Source organism: Lepisma saccharinum, chromosome 3 (genome assembly GCF_977018435.1).
Source record: "Lepisma saccharinum chromosome 3, izLepSacc3.1, whole genome shotgun sequence".
In the NCBI taxonomy this organism is placed as follows: Eukaryota; Metazoa; Arthropoda; class Insecta; order Zygentoma; family Lepismatidae; genus Lepisma; species Lepisma saccharinum.
Window position 1 is genome coordinate 78,296,642 of NC_139231.1, and position 20,155 is coordinate 78,316,796.

Here is a 20,155-nt window from a genome sequence, read left to right on the forward strand (position 1 = left end):
ACCCAGAATATGGCCCGAGTGATACAGTTGACTTTAGTTAAGCTCGATAAATGCTGTACTTCAGAAAGCGCTTTGTCAATGCAAGCAGAATTTCGATCGCGCGCCATCATCAAAAATGTTGATTGGTTTTGCACAAAACCTCTACGGCACTTAAGGCTCCAGATCAGTTCAAAATCTTTACAGTTTGCTCGTCTTCTTAACTCGCTCGCTTTATTTCAACGTTATAATTGCCAAATTTTAAGCCACGTAATGACCTACAAATCCTGTGCATTTAGTTCCCTACGCTGCAAATAATTCAATGACTGTATACCACTGCGTCAGGCGCTATGATTCCGTCATGAAAATCTCCGCAATAAAGTATTTCCCTTACACCAACAAAGGTTCAAGCATTGTTCTTGTAGTGGTAAAGATGTTTCCTTCAAGGCCATATTTTGTGTGTCCATAATAAATAACGCATAATCGTATCTCATCTCCTGGCATCACGCCTGACTGATTCATCTCTGGAAAGGAAATCCGACGATGAACTGGGGCTTAAAAAGCGAGAGAGTTCCTGGAGGAGTTAACAAAGCAGCCCTTATTGTACAAGACGACGAGCAGCTTAACTTTTATCCTAGGTTTGAGTAGCGGCATGAGCTGCGCTTGACTTTAGAAAGATAAATATTCTCGGCTTCTGCAAACGGTACGAGGCATGACGCCAGTGTTTTCAAGTACTTTTAAAAGCTGACTGTTTCTGACACCCTGCTCGCGTGAGAGTATTTATGACCTGGTAACGATTATGCAGTGTTGCCAGCTCAGAAACGGTAAATTCTCATGCAGTAGAAATGACCAACTTCGTTTAAACGCAATCCCGTGTAAAATGAACATGTCCTCGTTTCACGACTTTAAAATTACTCGTGCACAAGTGGAGAAACTACAATACTAGGACGCAAAACGGTGTCGTAAACCTAACTTATACACGAAGCCAGAATAGATGCTCGTGGTCTCACTGACCGAGCGTTAAATCAATAAGGTTGGTAACACTTCAGCTACCAAACTCCTTCATATAGTGCGCGCATTAAAAGCTTTGGAATTTAAAGAAAACTGTATACATTTTGAAAAAGTAAATGTCCCAACTCTGAACTCTCATTGGCGATTCCTTCAGATGACCTCTGTAAGATGAGAATAGCTTATAATCATCAGCCAATTGCTAGAAAATAGCGCGACGTTCATTGTTTCAGAGTATCCGCGTTACTCGACTGTTCATTCGTGCATAATTCAAGTGGAGTGATACATCAATGCACATTGAGTAGATTGTTTTTTAGAACGCTGGAGTGATTGGAGGCAAAGTAGTGAACGATACTGCCCCAGCGGATCTATATCTTTGCTTGTTGATGTATAGAAGTGCTTGGTTGATATCTTGTTGATATATGAGTTCTGATATCTTGTTCAGACGTTCCACAGATTGAAAATCTGCAAGACGAAAGAACGGGAAAGAAATCGGCACTCTTTATCTCTAATTACATTCAATTATTTGTTATTTTGCATCGCTTTTATGCCACATTTGGTTAATAGCAACGATAAGGTTGAGTGATTATGAGACGAAATTAATGAAAAAACACCCATACTCAGCAAGATATACAGAGAAGATACACGCTGATTGGTTTTGTGTTGCTTCTTCGGTAAAAAGTACAGGCCTCGGTCTAGGCATATTCCAGAATATCTGGCTGGCTTTGTGCGGAATTAGTTGAATGAAGAGTCGAAGGCCCATATGCTGATTGTTGAAGAATATTTTTTAAAAAAATGACTGTAATGTTCTTCTCTGCATTGACGTTTACTATCCATCTCGGACTCCAATGCTCGAGATACAACAGCTACCTTTCGACATGGAAAGAGCACGCCTTGAGATGTTTCCCTTCAGCGAAGAATGCTGTGTCGTCGGCGCTTAGTGCCTGTAAACAACTGTTTTCCAGAGGTATGCAGTGAATACAGAATTGTATCTGAACAGGAAACTTGTCGAATATCAGTGGCGATGGAAAGTCACGCAGAAAGTGTGTCCGTGCAGAAAGTCACCCAGTAGCCTTCTCCAACGGAACTTCTAAAAGATATAGTTTGTATATTAGACCCTGGGTCCACACTATCAAAGGTCTCTTACATGTCGAGTAAAGCTCCCATGACGTGCAAGCGCCAATTAAATCTCACTAAGACGTAATCCACAACGCGAAGGAGCTGGATTGTGGCATTATGGCCACTACGACGGAAGTAGTTGGTGTTCTTCCGTGACACTTACAAGACGCCTGTATGATGCGATCCAAGATCACTCCAATAAGTCTTCTCAGTTATTTGAGAGTGGTTGAAGTGAATTCGCAGCCTTCAATATACAACAGAACTTTGTCCCTTTCTAGATGAAGGACAAGTGGCCTTTGTGAAGTTTTCTTAGATCCACAAAGGCTTTTCTCGGCTCCCCCTGCAACTCAGCTACAGGAATGCCGTACGGTCCGATCGCCTTTCAAGACCGGACTCGTTTCATGGTACGTATAATATACCTCACTGGGTCAGTCAACCCCTGCATAATGGTGCTAAACTTAGCATAATTTGAACTTGTTGGACACCTAGCACAGTCTTTGGCATAAACATAAAATCTAGTATAACATGCAAACTCATGTCTGTAGGACAGAGAGAAATTCAAAGATATTTTGAGGAAGTAGCTCTCGAAGAGCATTTTATGGCAGGAAATCGTTAGAGAGTTGGGCTCACAAAGAAAACTAGATTTCAATTGTTTGGTTTCGTAAAATCTTTGAAACCCATGTTGCAATATTGCACAACTATAGTTAGTAGCACCTCTTTCAGATACATTTTGTGGAAAGCAATATTGATATAAACAATATATATATATATATATATATATATATATATATCGTCTCCTGAAGAATTTGGGAAAAGAATTCTAAGCCCCCCGGCTTAAAAAGTGGATACATTTAAAATTACAGCTATCTGAAAATACTACATTATTAACTGACAGATAAAATTAATAAAAAACATAGATCCTAGCACAACTTATCAAGATTTAGCATAATTTTATTGTCTAAACAGCACCTTTTTCTTCATAAGAGAGGTTATTACCTTTTAAATCCTTTGATGCATTTAGAGTTTTAGAATTAGTGGAGTTATTTAGCTAGGTACGATCCTGTAAAGTCAGTATAATAAAACATTATTTTATGCTTATTATAGCCTGCGTCACATCACAGCAGTTCAAAGATTAGAATTTAGGCAGCTGAAATGGCAACACTGCAACTGAAGAAGTCTGCCAAAGTCTTCTTGCTGCACAGAAAGACTTCTTCTGCTAGCAAGCAGCCGAGCCCCTCCCCCCCTGCCCCTTTTTTTGCAGCTGAATGAGCCATAAAATAAAGCGTGATTTATGGCAAGGGAATTTCGACGCCAAATTCAATAAGTGTGAGAAACCGTGATAAAAATTCTCCCTCCCCTCCGGTTTTCTCACGCCGTGCAACACTGAAGAACAAAAGAGCCACTGTTTTTTTTTCTTTATTTCGTCCTCTTTCTGGTGGCAGAAACAAAACACTGTCCCCGAGAGGGGAAGGTTCATTTCGTGGTGGTGGAGAGGGTGGCATTTGAATACTTGCAGGGATCGAACGGGAAGGAAATTATGCAAACAAATCGCTGCTAAAATTCCATTTCGGAAAGACGACGTCGAAGATTATGAAGGAAGAAAACCAGAAACACGTGGTGGAAGAAGTTTAGCAGCGGCCAGGTATGAAAAGGGAAGTGACGTAGTTGCTTCGTTCCTGCAAATGGCGGGATGACGAGGTTCTATTGGCAGACACCTGAGACTCTCACTTAAAATAAATTAACAGTGATATCTCCCTATCTTGTTTATTTACATTGGTACTGAAGCGACATGAATTGAGGACTAACAGTGGTAAACGTTGTAAGTGCCAAAAGCGAAAGTGTTGGGAAATCGCATCGTTCCGCACATCAGCCCGTAAGAACGTTCACACTAGTGACCTCTTTACACGCCCTTTGAACTACTTAGAGGACTACCAGTCACTTTTCACGTTTACCACATTATAAAGCATGGCACATTTCACAGTTTAACGTGGAAAACGGTGTTTAAATTATTGTGGCACTTACAGCGTTTACCAATTTTAGTCTTCAATTCTTACAATCATATCCTCTCTATATCAAAGAATCTAAAGGTTAAAATATACAGAACAGGAATCTTGAATATAGCATTGCACGGATGACAAACGTTGTCTGTCACAGTACAAGATGAGCTTCAATTAAAGAGATGAGACAAAAGGTGAATGGACAGGGTTACATAATAGTGAACTGCATACTCTACATTCACTCTATGATATTGATACAACGATTAAAACAAACAGCCTGTACCCAGGATTTTTTTTGAGGGAGGGGCCAATATATATATATATATATATATATATATATATATATATATATATATATATATATATATATATATATATATATATATGGAGAGAGAGAAAGAGAGAGACATTACAAAATAGTTCAAATTGTTATGTGTTTCGCAAATTAACAGTATTTTCAAATTTCTTTTAATTTTCTTATATACAGCGACATTGTAAAGTCATGCTAATTCTATGTTTAGAAAATAATATATTTATAAATTAAGAAAAACTAAATATGCTGACCAAGGCAGTAATTTATTTTATTAAAAACATAAACTAAACGTAACGTTTCAACCTTTTAGCAAGGTCTTCTTCAGACTCTGTATCAAGTACAAGACTTTTGTACTTGATACAGAGTCTGAAGAAGACCTTGCTAAAAGGTTGAAACGTTACGTTTAGTTTATGTTTTTAATAAAATAAATTACTGCCTTGGTCAGCATATTTAGTTTTTCATAATCATGGAAACAAGGCTTAATGGTGTTATAAATTAAATGTTACATATTATCAATTATTATTACAATAAAGAACATATATAAATGCGAGTTAACGAAAAAAAGAAACATTTTCGGATCACGACTGCAGTTCGAAGAAAGTCGGGACAGAGATTAAAAGAAATGGACTGTTCTGACTAAATCGATGAATCGGACGTCTGGTAGCCTTGCATCAATGGCTATAAAACTAAAACTACCCAATATTGCACATTGCTGACTTCTGTTAGCCTTCCTCTCTACACAACAAACACATTCAATTGTGCAAGAACAAAAGTTAAATTTTTACAAATTTGAAAAATTATGTTATTTTCGTAGGTTTTTATAGGTTCACATTTAAATATTTCGTGGTTCGAGGGGGAAGCGGGCATGGTCCCCATGGCCGCTCCCCTGGGTACGGGCCTGAAAACAAAAATACTCGGTGGGCAGGTCAGACTATCTTACGTCGCTCTTCTGTCACTTTAACTTAATTGCAACGATGGAGATGAATGGTGAAAATGATGAAGTGACAATCAGACACATATATGGACGACAGAAACAAATCTCCGAAACCCCACAGAGGATTATACTGACTGTTGTTGATTGATTGATTTGGTTTATTATACTTCGCTCTTCTGCCACTTTTGGCTAATCACAAAGATAAGGATGAGTGATGATGATCATGAAGCGACACCCACAAAGAACACCCATATCCAGACCTGGATTCGATTCCGGGATTCCTGCAATAATAGACGTGCAATTTCTGTCTGTTGAACGGCTATGTGATAAAAGCTGTCCCATGTTCTTGTGCTGTATAGAAACAATGAGTGCACGCAGAAAGTTTACATTCAGAAAGCTTGTTGTTTCCACTTCTAAGTGCTGTTTCAAGTGCTTAGAACACTAATTGCTGGGCATGCAGAAAGTTGGAGAGATGTCGTCTGTAAGTGAGGATGAATTGTTCCTACCTAGGGTTACGAGATTGCTACAAGGAAAATGTAGGACATGATGCCCCAAAATGTAGGACATTGAGTCAAAATGTAGGACCCAAAACATTCGCTATAAATAATACATATTTCTATAGAACACGTTAAGAGAGTAATTTAAAATTGACACTTTTTAGTTTAAAAAAAGAAAAGATTTCTTAATGAATTCTTTAATACAAAATTTCCAAACTTGTAATCATACTAAACAATGAACCTCTTACTAGATGTTTTAACTGGTAATTCTCAGAGGAGGCAATTTTTCTCAAAATTTCAGGTTTTAGTCAAAATGTGTTTATGAGAGACTGGACAGTCAAACTCTTAAATTATGGACCAGTACCAAACTTTTTACAGACTTTATGAAAAAAATATTTCTTTCGTGAGTCCTCAAGATTTGCATTACCATTGGTATGACCTGTAATGGCAAACAAATATTCAGGAATTACCGTAATTTGAAATGATTCCAGAAGTTTCATCTCGGGTAGTTTCTAGTTCAATAACAGGGTTTCTACCCAAATAACAAATCCAAAACTCTTGACTTTTTCAGGACTTTTCGTGACCCCCTTTTTTTTCAGTTTTTCTTAACTTTTATTTATTCGACCCCTACTTAGGTAAAGTTGGAAATTAGCAACTAAGAAAATAAATATCTATTGAATGAAAAATTCCTACCAAAAGTCCAGTTAAGATGAAGTCGTATTTAACCAGAGAATTAGACCTGCTTTATCTATTAATGCCCTCGGACTGCACTTTCCACACTAGCGAGACTCTGGCATCTCGACTCACAGTCTGTATAATCTTATGTGGGGCTTTTGTTGTTCTTCCTATTTGTTTGTCTCTTCACCCATCTTATCTTACCACCATTCATCCTCATCTTCGCGATTAGCCAAAGGGGCAGAAAAGTTAAGTAAAATAAACTAAATCAAATAATCAGTCATTGTGATAGCAAAAATTCTTTACCACAAGAATAATTTTTTAACTTTCATGACTGGTAGACACCCTGAATAACTCTGTTCTCTATACCCCTACTTTACAATTAAAATAATGAATAAGAATGGGAAACATCTTGTTCCATCCCAAGGCAAGAAATTACCCTCAGGCATTGAACATTGACATCATCAATATGTGGCCTCAAAACTTTGCTCATTAACTGCTTCCGTTTTTTGTTCTAGCACAACAAACTTTTCTTTTAATTTTGGTCAATGTCTGAATCAAAATAAATTTCACTATTGAGTTCGGGAGCGCAGTCCATTGACTTGTAACTTGCATGATTTCTCTTTGTTCAACTGATACACGTATTTTCCTAATTAATATTATGTGACGCTCAAAATGTAGGACATTTATGATATTTTTCAAATTCCTCCCGGACGCCGGACATAAGGCTAAAATATAGGACATGTTCGGGAAAAATCGAACGTCTGGTAACCCTATTCCTACCTGAAAATACAGAACTGAAAATTCTGTGTAGGAATGCGAGAATTCAATCACGGGAGACAAAGATTTGGAGAATACCATCATTTTTTCCAACAGCTGAAAAAACGCCATTTTGGGTGTATGAGGATGGAGATCGGCATTTAAAATCACATTCTCAACAAGATAGGGGAACCCTTGACAAGAAATTGAGGAAATGAGCACCAGCAACCAATTTTAACTTGTTGCGAAATTCACATAATACGTAACATACATTAAGAGTATTTGAAAATAAAATCCTTAGAAATATATTTGGACCTAAAAGGGATGAGAAGACTGATGAGTGGAGAAGCTTACGTAATTTAGAACTGTATAATATGTATTCATGTCCAGATATTATTAGAATAATTAAATCAAGAAGACTTAGGTGGCAGGCCATGTGGTACGAATGGGAGAGGAAAGAATAGATTACAGGATTCTTGTTGGGAAACGAATAAGATGGGAAGGATGGAAAAGATTGGATCGATCTTGCCCAGGATAGGGACAGATGGAAGGCTTGTGTTGCTGCAGCCGTAAACCTTCGAGTTTAAGAGGGCTAGAGAGAGTGTGAAATTCACCTATTTCCAAACGAACCTATCCGCAGAAGAAATGCCGAGATCGAATCCATGCCCGGGCATGGGTGTTTCTATATGATTCTCCCTTCAAGAATTCGCATCTGTCATCATCCACCAACATCGCGATTAACCTAAAGAGGTAGAAACTCGTCAAAACCAAAATAATTACGAAATTCAACTCGCAAGCCGCACGAGAATGTCAGACACGGCCACGCAATCTCTGCGTTCCAACATACACTTGGTTGCTGACGTCAGCCTAAAAAGCAACGCGGTCATTGCAATACTAGACCACCGTGTCCTCTCCTCTGGACCGAGACCAAGAAACTCGCCTGCAGCTGCTAAGATTAGGAAAGCCTCACTGTTTAGCAACGTGCAGGGATCTGACGCACGAACAACGAGCATGCATCCGGTGGCTTCACTTGGAGTCGAAGCACTGACGCTCTCGTCTCTACATTAGGAATGATACACTGACAAAACTTGGCACTGCCTTGGCCCGAGTCATAAATTCCTATCCTGCTCTCAGTTTCATCTCGACAAGTCACGAAAAGTCTTGTTTCTGGATTGTGCCGATTTTTAATTGGTGGCCACCAGTGGCGCCTCGTAGATCGGAATGTTGAGGAGGTTGCAATGCAAAGAAAACTGAAAAAAAAAAGTGTGTGTATCACATAGGTTATATTATATATATATATATATATATATATATATATATGTTTCATCTCTTGTCAAACAACTTGAGAATGTTACGATGTTAACCTAGTTTTCATGCAATGCGTTTTTAAAAACTAAATTCTTTTAAGAAGACGCGAGGGGAAAAAAATATAACTGATTTGACAGTTTCAATGCAGTTTCTTATCGCAGTAATTCCTAAACTATCAGTAAATTGCATACGTTTGGTCTGCAGTCCCCATCTGGTGTGTGGAATTTCGTAATTTCCTTCCCATCCGTATCTCGCCCTATATGTCTCTAAATTAGGAGAATAAAAGAAGTCCGAAGAAATTTTTATGAACAAGCGGATAGAACATGTAATGTGGTAATTTTACTGAACCAAAAAGGGAGGGGGGGGGGGAGGTTGGACCCGTTGAACCCCCTTTAAATACGCCCTTGATGTATAACATATTAATCAGGAACTTTACTTTTCATTAACTAATTTAACATCCTTTTTTGTTATTCAATAAATATTCGATTTCTTTTACATCAATTTCCTTGTAAGGACAGTTATTTTTATGCATGTTTTATAGATTTTAACTATACGTACGCTAGATAATGAATACATGGTGTTAAATTTCTCTCCTTATACAGTCTTTAGCTATTCACGTGATAATAATAAATTAATTTACCTATTTTAAATATAAACATTGTTAGATTATTATTAATTGGACACTTGGTTTGGACACCTCCCGAAATATTTTTTCTAGATACGTGCTTGCTAATGGGTTACTAAACCCTGTTGTATGGCATAGTCGAATCCACAGGAAGACACTGACCTAGACATTCCCTTAGCTAACAAAGTGGTGGCAACCAGCCACAACCACCCGGCCACCCATAACTAGACCAGGGAGGAAGACTGATATAGCGCCAAAAACGCGTCTCTTGAAATTGAGAAAGCCGAGTACAGTCATGGCGTTAAAAACTTCCCCCACAGAGCCTTAATACCGGTAGTCTTATGGGAGAAGTATTTCTTTCCACGATTATGCACCACCGCACGGAATGGAGGAGATTTCCGCTCTCATTAGTGGATAAACAGCAGAAATTCCTCTGAAAATAATTTATTTTTAAAATACCTTATATAGATGTCATTCGCTACAACTTGACTAATAATGTATGCAACCACGGTTTTCTCATTACTATGACGAGCCCAGGTAGCAATGTGGATTTAAACGTGTGCAATACCTATACCGGGTGGCTAGAATTAAGGTTACCCAATTCAAGAGTCCTCTGTAGCCTGTTTGAGGCATCGTAGAACTCTGAAATTTGGTGAATCCACTATGCAGACAATGGGAAGGAGGATGGCGATAAAAATAGTTCAATTTTCCGCCACCAGGTTGAAATGTGGCGCTGAACTTCCATGATGGGTTGTACAAATAATCACGTTAAGTGATTTAGCTGAGTTATTAATTAGAAAGACATTTGTTAGTGGCTGGAAGTTGCGAGAAAATAATATCTCGTTTATTGCAAGATTGCAAGGAAAAGGCAAGTCCATAACCAATTGGAGCAGTTTACGTCATTATTAACGTGATTATTTGTAGAACCCATCATGGAAGTACAGCGCCACATTTCAACCTGGTGGCGGAAAATTGAACTATTTTTTTATCGCCATCCTCTTCCCCATGGTCTGCATAGTGGATTCACCAAATTTCAGAGTTCTACGATGCCTCAAACAGGCTACAGAAGACTGAGTTGGGTAACTTTAATTCTGGCCACCTGGTACAAGCGTAGAGGCGCACTGGAAGGACAACTACATTATATTGGAACATAACTAGGTATGAATGATTTATGAGGAACATGAACAATTCTAGCGAAAATGCGGTTCCAAAAGGATCGGTTCATACAGGGGTGCGCAGTGCCATGTCCACCCTGGAACGTAAGGGCGAGATGTGGCATAGTCAGCCATATTTCAAGCAGTGACCCAAATCCTCCGACCGACTTTTCCTGCTCATATGTGAAGTGATCTGCACATGGCGTACCACGAAGTCTCTGCCTTCGATTCCGCTAATGGCCCTTACAAGGACCGACAATTTAATCTTAGGGCGCACTGAGCACGATAGATCAGTCGATCAGAAGAAGCACCCTCTCCTCGCTTTCACCCTTGGAGATAGGGACTTCAGAGATGTTCTAGTCCATGAAGACTTGGAGATGTTTTTTCGATCGTTTGGCCAGCCGTGCCACTTGCTGTATCGCTGTAAGAGGGATGTACTTTGAGTAATGAACAGGCAATATTCAAAATATTATGTTTCTTTTTCATGTGATAACGACAGTCTCATTACTTAATTGTCGGACTGTGTATGTAGGAGAGAACAAATCGTTCTCCAAGGAGTATACAGAATTTATACTTTGTATACCCAGCCAATTCAAATGATGTAGAATAGGCTCATGTATTACGAAGAGATTAGCATCTAGAACTTGGTTCCAAACGATTGTTTATTTAATCTTGTTTCCTATGTAATGCAGTACATTGTGCTTTTGAGAACTTTGTTCCGTAAAACCAAGCTGCCCCTTTGATCTCTTCGGCTTTTCACGTGAACTCCTTGTATTCCTGAATTCCTTTTTTCAGCGCTCGTTTAGCTTTCCCTGCATAGGGTTACTTGCATTGAGATTCAACGCTGTGGATCTCTGTTTTAATGACATGCTGCGATGAGCTAGTTTGACATCCATGTAAATGGCAAAGATCATCCATGCAGACTAGTTTTTTCACCTCCTCTTGTCTCCCAGACATGGAACGACAAACTTTCGAGAAGCCGGTGCTGACCTCTGTCGGGAGAAAATAAAAAGAGACCGCGACGGGAGATGCTAAAATCAAGAGAAGTTGAACTTCGGGGAAATCCCCCAAGTGTTGTCTTGCAAACCGGTGGAATGGGGGGGGGGGGGAAACCCTTTCCCCGCTCCTTTTCTGATGGCCGGAAGGAAATTTATTGAATCTTTTATTAGCCGAGAGATCTGTGAATGCAATTTCGGAGCTACTATATTTGCAAGTCAATTTCAGTCTTTCCTTTCGGAATTATTGCTCCTTTAGAGACAGGGATGAATTATTGGAAAATGCTGTTCAGTGGTGCGCGTAAAGAGGATGGGGCAATTTAGCAATGAGTTCAATATTTTGTAATACTTCCTGCATTCGACAATATTCTTGTTTTGTTTGGAAAAACTGTGCAACGAGTATAGAAGGGATAGTGCGGCGGAAAGATTGAAATCGAGCGCCTTTTGTTGAGGCAAATTAAGCTTAACTATTTATGCCAGCGGCTGGTGCCGGCCAATGAGGGAGGAAACTTACCAATTTGCAGCTGCGCAAGCAGACCACGTGGTTCCGTCCTCTCCAACAGCCGGCTCCTTCACAACGAATAGTAAGGCGATACCTTCAATTTAGTTCACGCAGGACAACTACTCCAGAACTTCTACCTCACTGATCCCACCATCCCAAGTAAGCCGTGGGCTAGATTGTGAAAAGCACGAGCTCAAATACAGCCTGCACATCTTTCTAAGGTTTCATGTTATGGCTTTTTGGTTGGAGTCGGCTGTAGGCCAGTACGGATGTATTTCAGACACTGTTTATGCATGGTATGGTGTACAGAAGAAAAGTATAAGAAAACTTTCCACGGTGGAATACATAAGGGACAAAAGCGTATAACAACGGGGTAGCCGTGCGAAAATTAAAGAGCAAAACCCTCGGCAACCTAGTAAGAACAAAAAAATTAGAAAATGTTTTCAGGAATTAGCAGTGGTTCTAACTTAGATTATACTTCTCTAAACGGGAACTTTTTCCATCTTGCTCATGCAATCAACATTCTTACACCCAAGTGTTTATAGCCTCAAAATATATCACAGTGGTACATTTAATATCAACAGTTTGCGTCTTTGAATTTAATAATTACACTCTTGACGTGCATCTACATGGTCCTCTGCTATACGACGCACGCTTTTAGAAGCGATATCGGGTGGGGCCACGCAGAGGGTGTGCGTGGCGATCAACCAATGGCCGGAGTGCAACGTTGTACAGTTAGGAGACTGCGGCGCGGAAGTTAAAAGCCGTGTTCTGTATTTTTCTTGCGCGCAAGAAGTTTTCATAAAACTCGCCACTTTAAGGTTCATCATAAGATGGGGAAAGACATTTTGAACCTGACTGTCCAAGTCCCATGAATTTCCGTCGCCTACAGCCGGAGTTATCGTTCCTTGAAAAAACAATGGAAACATTACCTATCATTTCCTTCCGCCTGTGTTTTTCGTTGCCACCGTGTTGACGCAGCTGAGTTGTTGTGTCTAGGGAAAACTGTGGGTGTTAAATTCGCCTCGATATAAACAATGACCCTTCATTGTTCTGGGCGTTCTCGAACATTGAAAGTCTGGGTCAGTTTGAGTTCAGCGTTTTCGTAGCAAGGCCGGTGTAAAATTATTCGCTCATCGTTCACTCGTGCGCCACAAAGAACAGTTTGTGAAAAGATTAAATACAGCCCTTTCGTGCGATAGTGTGTGTTTTGTGTGTTCTTTTTTTTAAAAAAATAATGTCACTCTGAAAACTTAGCACCAAAGGCACCAAGGGTGCAAAATCTAATCATTAACCTCGAGGAGAGTGATTCGAAAATGGGTGAAATCAGTAACACGGAGACCCATAGGCGTCCGGGAGGGGGGGGGGGCAAGGTGAGTCGTGGGCCCCCTGGAAAATGAAAGTCAACCAAAAATTATATATTTTTCACACATAATTTCATTACAGCCACAATAATATGTGTTAATTATTGCATGAATATGATATTCAAATTTAAGCAATGTTTTTGAGGGAACAACACTATTATGGAGGAAAATGTGCCTTGTTTGACCCCCTGAAAAATAAAAACCTTCCTTGCTCCTCCCTGGAAGAAATCCTGCGGACGTCCATGCGGAGACCGAGGAAGACGACGAGAGCGGTGATGAATAAATAAATATCTTCAAACTTATTTCAGGTATGGGTTTCTCGTATATGCTACAGTGATATGATATTATAATCCTGTGTAGAAATATTCACTATATTATTTCACTGTACCCATATATACCGTGCATGCGTTATCAAAAATAATATACACATCGTGAATTTTCTGTCCTTCCCTTGCGCTAGCAGATAGTTTGGCAACAGCGCAGTAACACTGGCTGGGTATTGGCCGAACTCATGTTCCTTCTAAAAGCGTGCGCCATATAGAAGCTCTCAATGCCTATACGGCGTACGCTTTTAGAAGGAACATGAGTTCAGCCAATACCCAGCCAGTGCTACTGCGCTGTTGCCAAACTAACTGCTAGCGCAAGTGAAGGACAGAAGATTCGCGATGTGTCCATTATTTTGATAATGCATGCACAGTATATATGAGTACAGTGAAATAATATAGTGAATATTTCTACACAGGATTAAAATATCATATCACTGTAGCATATACGAGAAACCCATACCCGAAAGAAGCTTCAAGGTATTTATTTATTCATCACCGCTCTCGTCGTCTTCCTCGGTCTCCGTGTCACTCATTTCACTCATTTCCGAGTCACTCTCCTGGAGGTTAATGATTAGATTTTGCACCCTTGGTGCCTGTACTACTGGTGCTAGGTTTCGAGAGTGACATTACTTAAAATAAAAAGAACACACGGAACACACACTATTGCACGAAAGGGCTGTATTTAATATTTTCACAAACTGTTCTTCGTGGCGCACGAGTGAACGATAAGCGAATAATTTTATACCAGCCTTGCTACGAAAACGCTGAACTCAAATTGACCCAGACTTTCAATGTTCGAGAACGCCCAGAACAATGAAGGGTCATTGTTTATATCGAGATGAATTTAACACCCACAGTTTCCCCTAGACAAAACAACTCAGCTGCGTCAACACGGTGGCAACGAAAAAAACAGGCTGAAGGAAATGAAAGGTGATGTTTCCCTTGTTCCTTCAAGGAGCGATAACTCCGGCTGTAGGCGACGGAAAGTCATGGGACTTGGACAGTCAGGTTCAAAATGTATTTCCCCATCTTATGATGAACCTTAAAGTGGCGAGTTTTATGAAAACTTCTTGCGCGCAAGAAAAATACATAACACGGCTTTTAACTTCCGCGCCGCAGTCTCCTAACTGTACAACGTTGCACTCCTGCCATTCGCTGATCGCCACGCACACCCTCTGCGTGGCCCCGCCCGATATCGCTTCTAAAAGCATGCGTCGTTATAAGAGAGAACGAGACCAACACTTAAAACTCGATACGAAAACGAGACGAGACTGTGCCACATCTCGTTTCCTTATATTATTATTAGGCAACGGATTTTAAGGTGCAGCACCTTTCCTAAAATATAGCTGTTTTCATACCGATCGCTTGAGATATGTATTTTAGGACTTGAATTTAAGTAAAATGAACACACTTTGTTGCACATTTTCGTGAGATTAGCGCATTTATCCACCTTTTACCCCCTCTTTGATGCTTCAGCACCTTTTCCCTTCCTTTTCTTTGCTAAAAAAAAATGGACAGAATAATACATGCAGTCTGAAGGTCACTACACTGTAACTCAAATACCGCAAAATCAATGTGGAAAAGAATGCATGAATCTAAACTGGTAATCAAGAGTAATAGTCCAGTAAAAGTAGGCAAAATGTCATCAAAGAATGGAAAAAATTCCAACAGAGATAAAAATTGGTAGATATCACCAGTATGGTATTTCAAACAACATACTAAAAGTCCCCGACAATCCGAGTTGTGCTCTGTCCGCCATATTGGAAAATGGCGGATGAACGTTGACGTTTGATCATAATTGCTTTATTAACTAAAAATGGTGAAAGCTGAGTCGAAAATGTGTTCAGACATAAATTAAAGAAAATAAAATTTCCAATAACTGTAAGAAGATATTTTTTTGTGATTTAACCAACCTATCTAATAATGTTAAAAATAAGTTTAACCAATATAATCCAATAATGTAAAAAATAAATTTAACTCTGTGGAAACTTTTCCCATTATTTTGTAATCAAATTTTCCTGGTGTTGATTGAAGTTTTACACTTTTATTTCCCGACTTGTAATGAATAATATATATTACTGACCAAGCTTCTTCCAATCCGCTTCCCCTCATCATGTATCCTATCGCTCCCATGTACGACATAAGCATGTGGAATCCACCTAGACGAAGGACAACTGACGACATATCTCCGTTGTCTAGAGAAGCCGCAACAATTTCAGAGGCTTTCAGATATAGAGGTTGGTCGAAAGTAACAATACATGTCTTTTGACCATGTTTCATGTATTCTTCAACTGCGAACATAAGGGATGAGTATATGGCATCTGGACTTGTCGGCAGCAGCTTTATAAATGGTAATATACTTATTTCAGAAATGTGATATTCCTTGCTACCTTCAGTGGCAAGCTCCATATAAATACTCCAACTTGGACTTTGTGACAAGGTAAGGTGATTTCCACACATTCATACAAAATCAAGAAGTGATGCAACATGCACTGATGGTGCTACCTGTTTGGTGTATTCAATTTCTTTATCTTGATTTTCTCCAGGCCACGGATAGCAGGCACAACGTATGTGTGTAATGGAACATTACCAAATTTGGCAAGGTAACATTCTGGTGGTTGCTTCTTCAATCGAACAATTTATTTTCTGGGATGAACAGATCTTGCAGGAGTAGTGCACATAATGCTCCCCGTATTGTGGAAAGTTCCTAGTCTGTCCAAGGTCCGAACATTGACGTCTGCATTATCAAAAACAAACTGATTCAATAATTCCTTGTCAACAACAAATTCCTCATCACTTAACATTGCGGAACTAAGATACAATACGGCTTCATTGTAGGATGCACATAAACCCATGCTTGATAACATATCAATAATATTTCTTGAACCAAAATATCTGTGTGGATGAACTGCAAGTCCAATCTGAATCATTGAATTGAATGACCGTGGTCATACTGCTGATATAATAGCATGCTCAATACACGCACATTTTCTTTTGATGGAGTCTTCATTTCCTTTTATTCGTTTCATAATCACACCCTCTGTAGAGACCCCTAATGTCTCTGGAACCATATCATCAGCTGTCTTCAAGCATTCATGTGGATTTGGATACATATCTTTAGCATATGTTTAAGATCGTATATCTTCCCGAATTATTGCGGCAGCAGTTCTAACAATTCTAAGTCTTTCGTTCTTTGGATCTTCTTCTTTCTGTGTGTACCAACTTTTGGATAATATTTTATATCCTGTATCACGGAAACATACTGTAGTGGTTTACCCTTTACGTGTTTTTATTATCATGTCTTCTCCATAGTGATCACATAGGCGTTTCTTAAGAGTTGTTTCTGAGATATCAGTATCTCGTGGAAGATATTCCTTCATCTTCGTCATTAGTGTTGCCCACGAGACGAGACTTTGGCCTGTCTCGTCTCGTGGAGTCTCGTGGAAATGCTGTCTCGTCTCGAAAATATTCGTTTGTCTTATGACACATGGTCAATCTCGTCTCGTCTCGAATTTTTAAAAGCCTGTCCCGTCTCGTCCCGTGGGCAACACTATTCGTCATAAGTTAATTCATCGAGTTCTGACACTCGTCGTTATCATTATCAAGGTAGCAGCATAACTACAGAAATGCTATAGAAATACACTCATCTTCAGGCCTACCACGTTTTCCCGATGTAGGTGAGGATGTGTAAAATTTAGTGAAACAAGGATGGTGATACCTAGCCTCAACTGCAACTAGATCAATAACGGTATGCATTCGATCAAGCACTGTCCTTCCCCAACCATTGTTCCTCTTGATGGCAGCTTCAATGATTTTATCCTTGAATGTTAAGGATCGAACTTTAAATATTTTAACTCGTCTGTTCATTTTTTTTTTTTTTTTTTTTAATTTCTGCTTGAAAATCACAAACTTCGCTGCAAGACAAGCAATCACCTCACATTTGAAGTGAAATATAAGTACTGCTGATCGAAGGAGTATTGAATTTTGTGGCGAACGATTACTTGCAGCAGTAATACTACTCTCACGAGTATAGTCTTTACGGCACTTAATATGTAACCTCACATTCGTCTCATTTTCCAATTTCTCAAATATTCCATCTTTTCGACGTATACTGCTGCTCTTTACAGCATTTAAGCCTTTTATCACAACCGCTGTGTCACCTTCACTCAACGTTTGTTCACAAATAATACAATATTGGGTTATATCCATTGTTGCCTTGCCGAAAAGGTTATTCAGTTTGTTTTCCGATGATCACATACACTACATCTAAGTTCCACAACGAGCAGCACTTGTAAAGAAATTACATATATTATTAACAGTGAAATGGTTGGTTAAATCACAAACATTTATCTTATTACAGTTATTGGAAATTTTATTTTCTTTAATTTATGTCTGAACACATTTTCGGCTCAGCCTTCACCATTTTTAGTTAATAAAGCAATTATGATCAAACGTCACCGTTCATCCGCCATTTTCCAATATGGCGGACAGAGCACAACTCGGATTGTCGGGGACTTTTAGTATGTTGTTTGAAATACCATACTGGTGATATCTACCAATTTTTATCTCTGTTGGAATTTTTTCCATTCTTTTTTCTAATTTGTCTGGACTATAAATATTAATACGAAATAACAAAATCATCTGATAAAGTGCTGAGCAACTCTATTGAAAATTACAATATTCGTGCCTTTAACCTACTTATATAAAACCGGAAAACCATATTTATTTTACAGTGATAACGGTGTGTTTGAACTGTCAATGCTTATATGATTCGCTTATAAACGAAAAGGCACAAATGAAAGATCAAACAATGGAAAGCAGAAAAAGTTAAAGAAAGGTCAAAGAAGGAACAGTGGAAAAGAAACAGTATTTAATGAAATTACTAAGGAAAGACGATATTAACGATAGAACGAACTGATAAATGGATTAAGAAAAATAATGAATGAAAAACACAAGTAACAAGGCATTAAGAAATAAGTAACGAAAAACTAAAGTAACTAAACATGGAAGAGAAGAAAGGGAGAAGAAAACAAAGCAAAAACGAGAAATGAAACTGCGACAGAACAGAAACAAATAATGAACGGGATAGAGAAATAAATAATGAAGATAGAAGTAAAAAGAGAAGGAACGAAAAGCAATGGGGAAATATATATACGGAGAACGAACGATAGAAAATTAAAGTAAAAAAATATTTACCTGATCTTCGATTATGCTCAGAGTTCTGCTGTCCCTCTTCCGGAATCCGGTGAGACGACAGGAGCTCTGATCCGGAGGCTCCGGTATTTCCGGAAGGCGCGAGGAGGGCAAGGATAAGAGCCTCGCAATCCGCTGGGTGCACGAATTTTTACGGCCGCTCATCACTTTTCCACTCCTAGAAATCGCAACATGGCGCCTCCAATTCCACTTCCGGTTTGGGAGGTATCGTCACGACTCGCCGGTAGCGATTTCATTTCCGGTTTCGCCAATTTGAAGATGTTGCCGCATGCGCATCGCTTCCAGTTTCCAGGTTGCGGAACTCGCACAAGATGGCTCTCACTTCTGATCTGACAACACCCGACGCTGAAACTGTCTCCATTCTCGTCATAAACGGATTCGGAAATGGAAATAGCTGAGCCTTATGGAATCTATACGAGCGTGGGCACTGACACGTGTAGAGAGATTTAAAATGCGAAATGAAAAAAAAATAAGGGTAATCTCACCTGGCTCAGGACAATGATCTTTGGAAGTATAAGCATTACGTCATAATGTCCGTTGTCTCCTTAAAAGGGGTTCAGAAAGTGACTCAGCCACATTTTACAGAAACAACCTTTCCTCTTCTCGTTGACAGAACAATGCTAGTTTCTGAACATGTATGTTGTTTCAATTACATCAATCCATATCACTGTTGCCACGTGCTAAGAATTAACACCATCCCTGCCCCACATAAACTCACTTCTTAAGATATTACTATAATCAGTGTTGCCAAGTGATATAGTAAAAAAATCACTACAACGGACGAAATAATCACTGATGTTAAATTCAATCACGTTTGCTTTTTAGTGAAGAAATCTCGGTTTCTGTAGATGACAGTCAATATTGCCAGAGCGTAGTCCCAAAACACACCAAATAATCAGTTGCAATCACCTTGAAGCACGGTTCTGTTTAATCCAGTAGTTACGTAGTAATTGGCTTATATTATCACTTAAGACTCTATGTTGCAAGTGATACGAGGTACAAAAATCACCTGGACGTGCCAAATAATCACTGCTAATAATTTCAAGGTTGTTTTTAGCATACTGTAAAACAAACTGTCACTCACTGAACTTTGCAAAGTCCAAATAGTGTAACCACCAGACACATCTAATCATCTTTGAACGTCATAACGAAGAGAGACCGACAAAGTTTGATTTTTAGACTAATAGATGGCACTTATGGTCGTCCACTACCAGTAAATTTTGCACGCCGCACAAGCTTTCTTCCGCGTAAATAGCAGAATGTTGCACTCTGGTGTATACGACTAGCAGCCGTGGCAATGCTCAACCACAGCGAAGGTAATTCTGTCCAATTTGAAGACTTTCGCAGGCAAGACACTAATTTAACAACACAAGAAGACAAAGACGCATC

General features: G+C 39.2%; 1 protein-coding gene across 2 annotated transcripts in view; it reads right to left on the reverse strand.

The window, feature by feature from the left end:
• The window catches only part of LOC145985173 (uncharacterized), a 471,246-nt gene that overhangs the window by 131,064 nt on the left and 320,027 nt on the right, over nt 1-20,155 (reverse strand). The window contains exon 1 of one of the 2 annotated variants that reach the window (XM_083118872.1): nt 18,749-19,133. The exons of the other annotated variant lie outside the window; for it this stretch is intronic. Coding sequence (XP_082974998.1) covers nt 18,749-18,910 — 162 coding nt within the window. The 5' untranslated portion in view covers nt 18,911-19,133. Of the gene's footprint in view, nt 1-18,748; nt 19,134-20,155 lie in introns of those variants that run through there. 2 annotated transcript variants of the gene reach the window in all.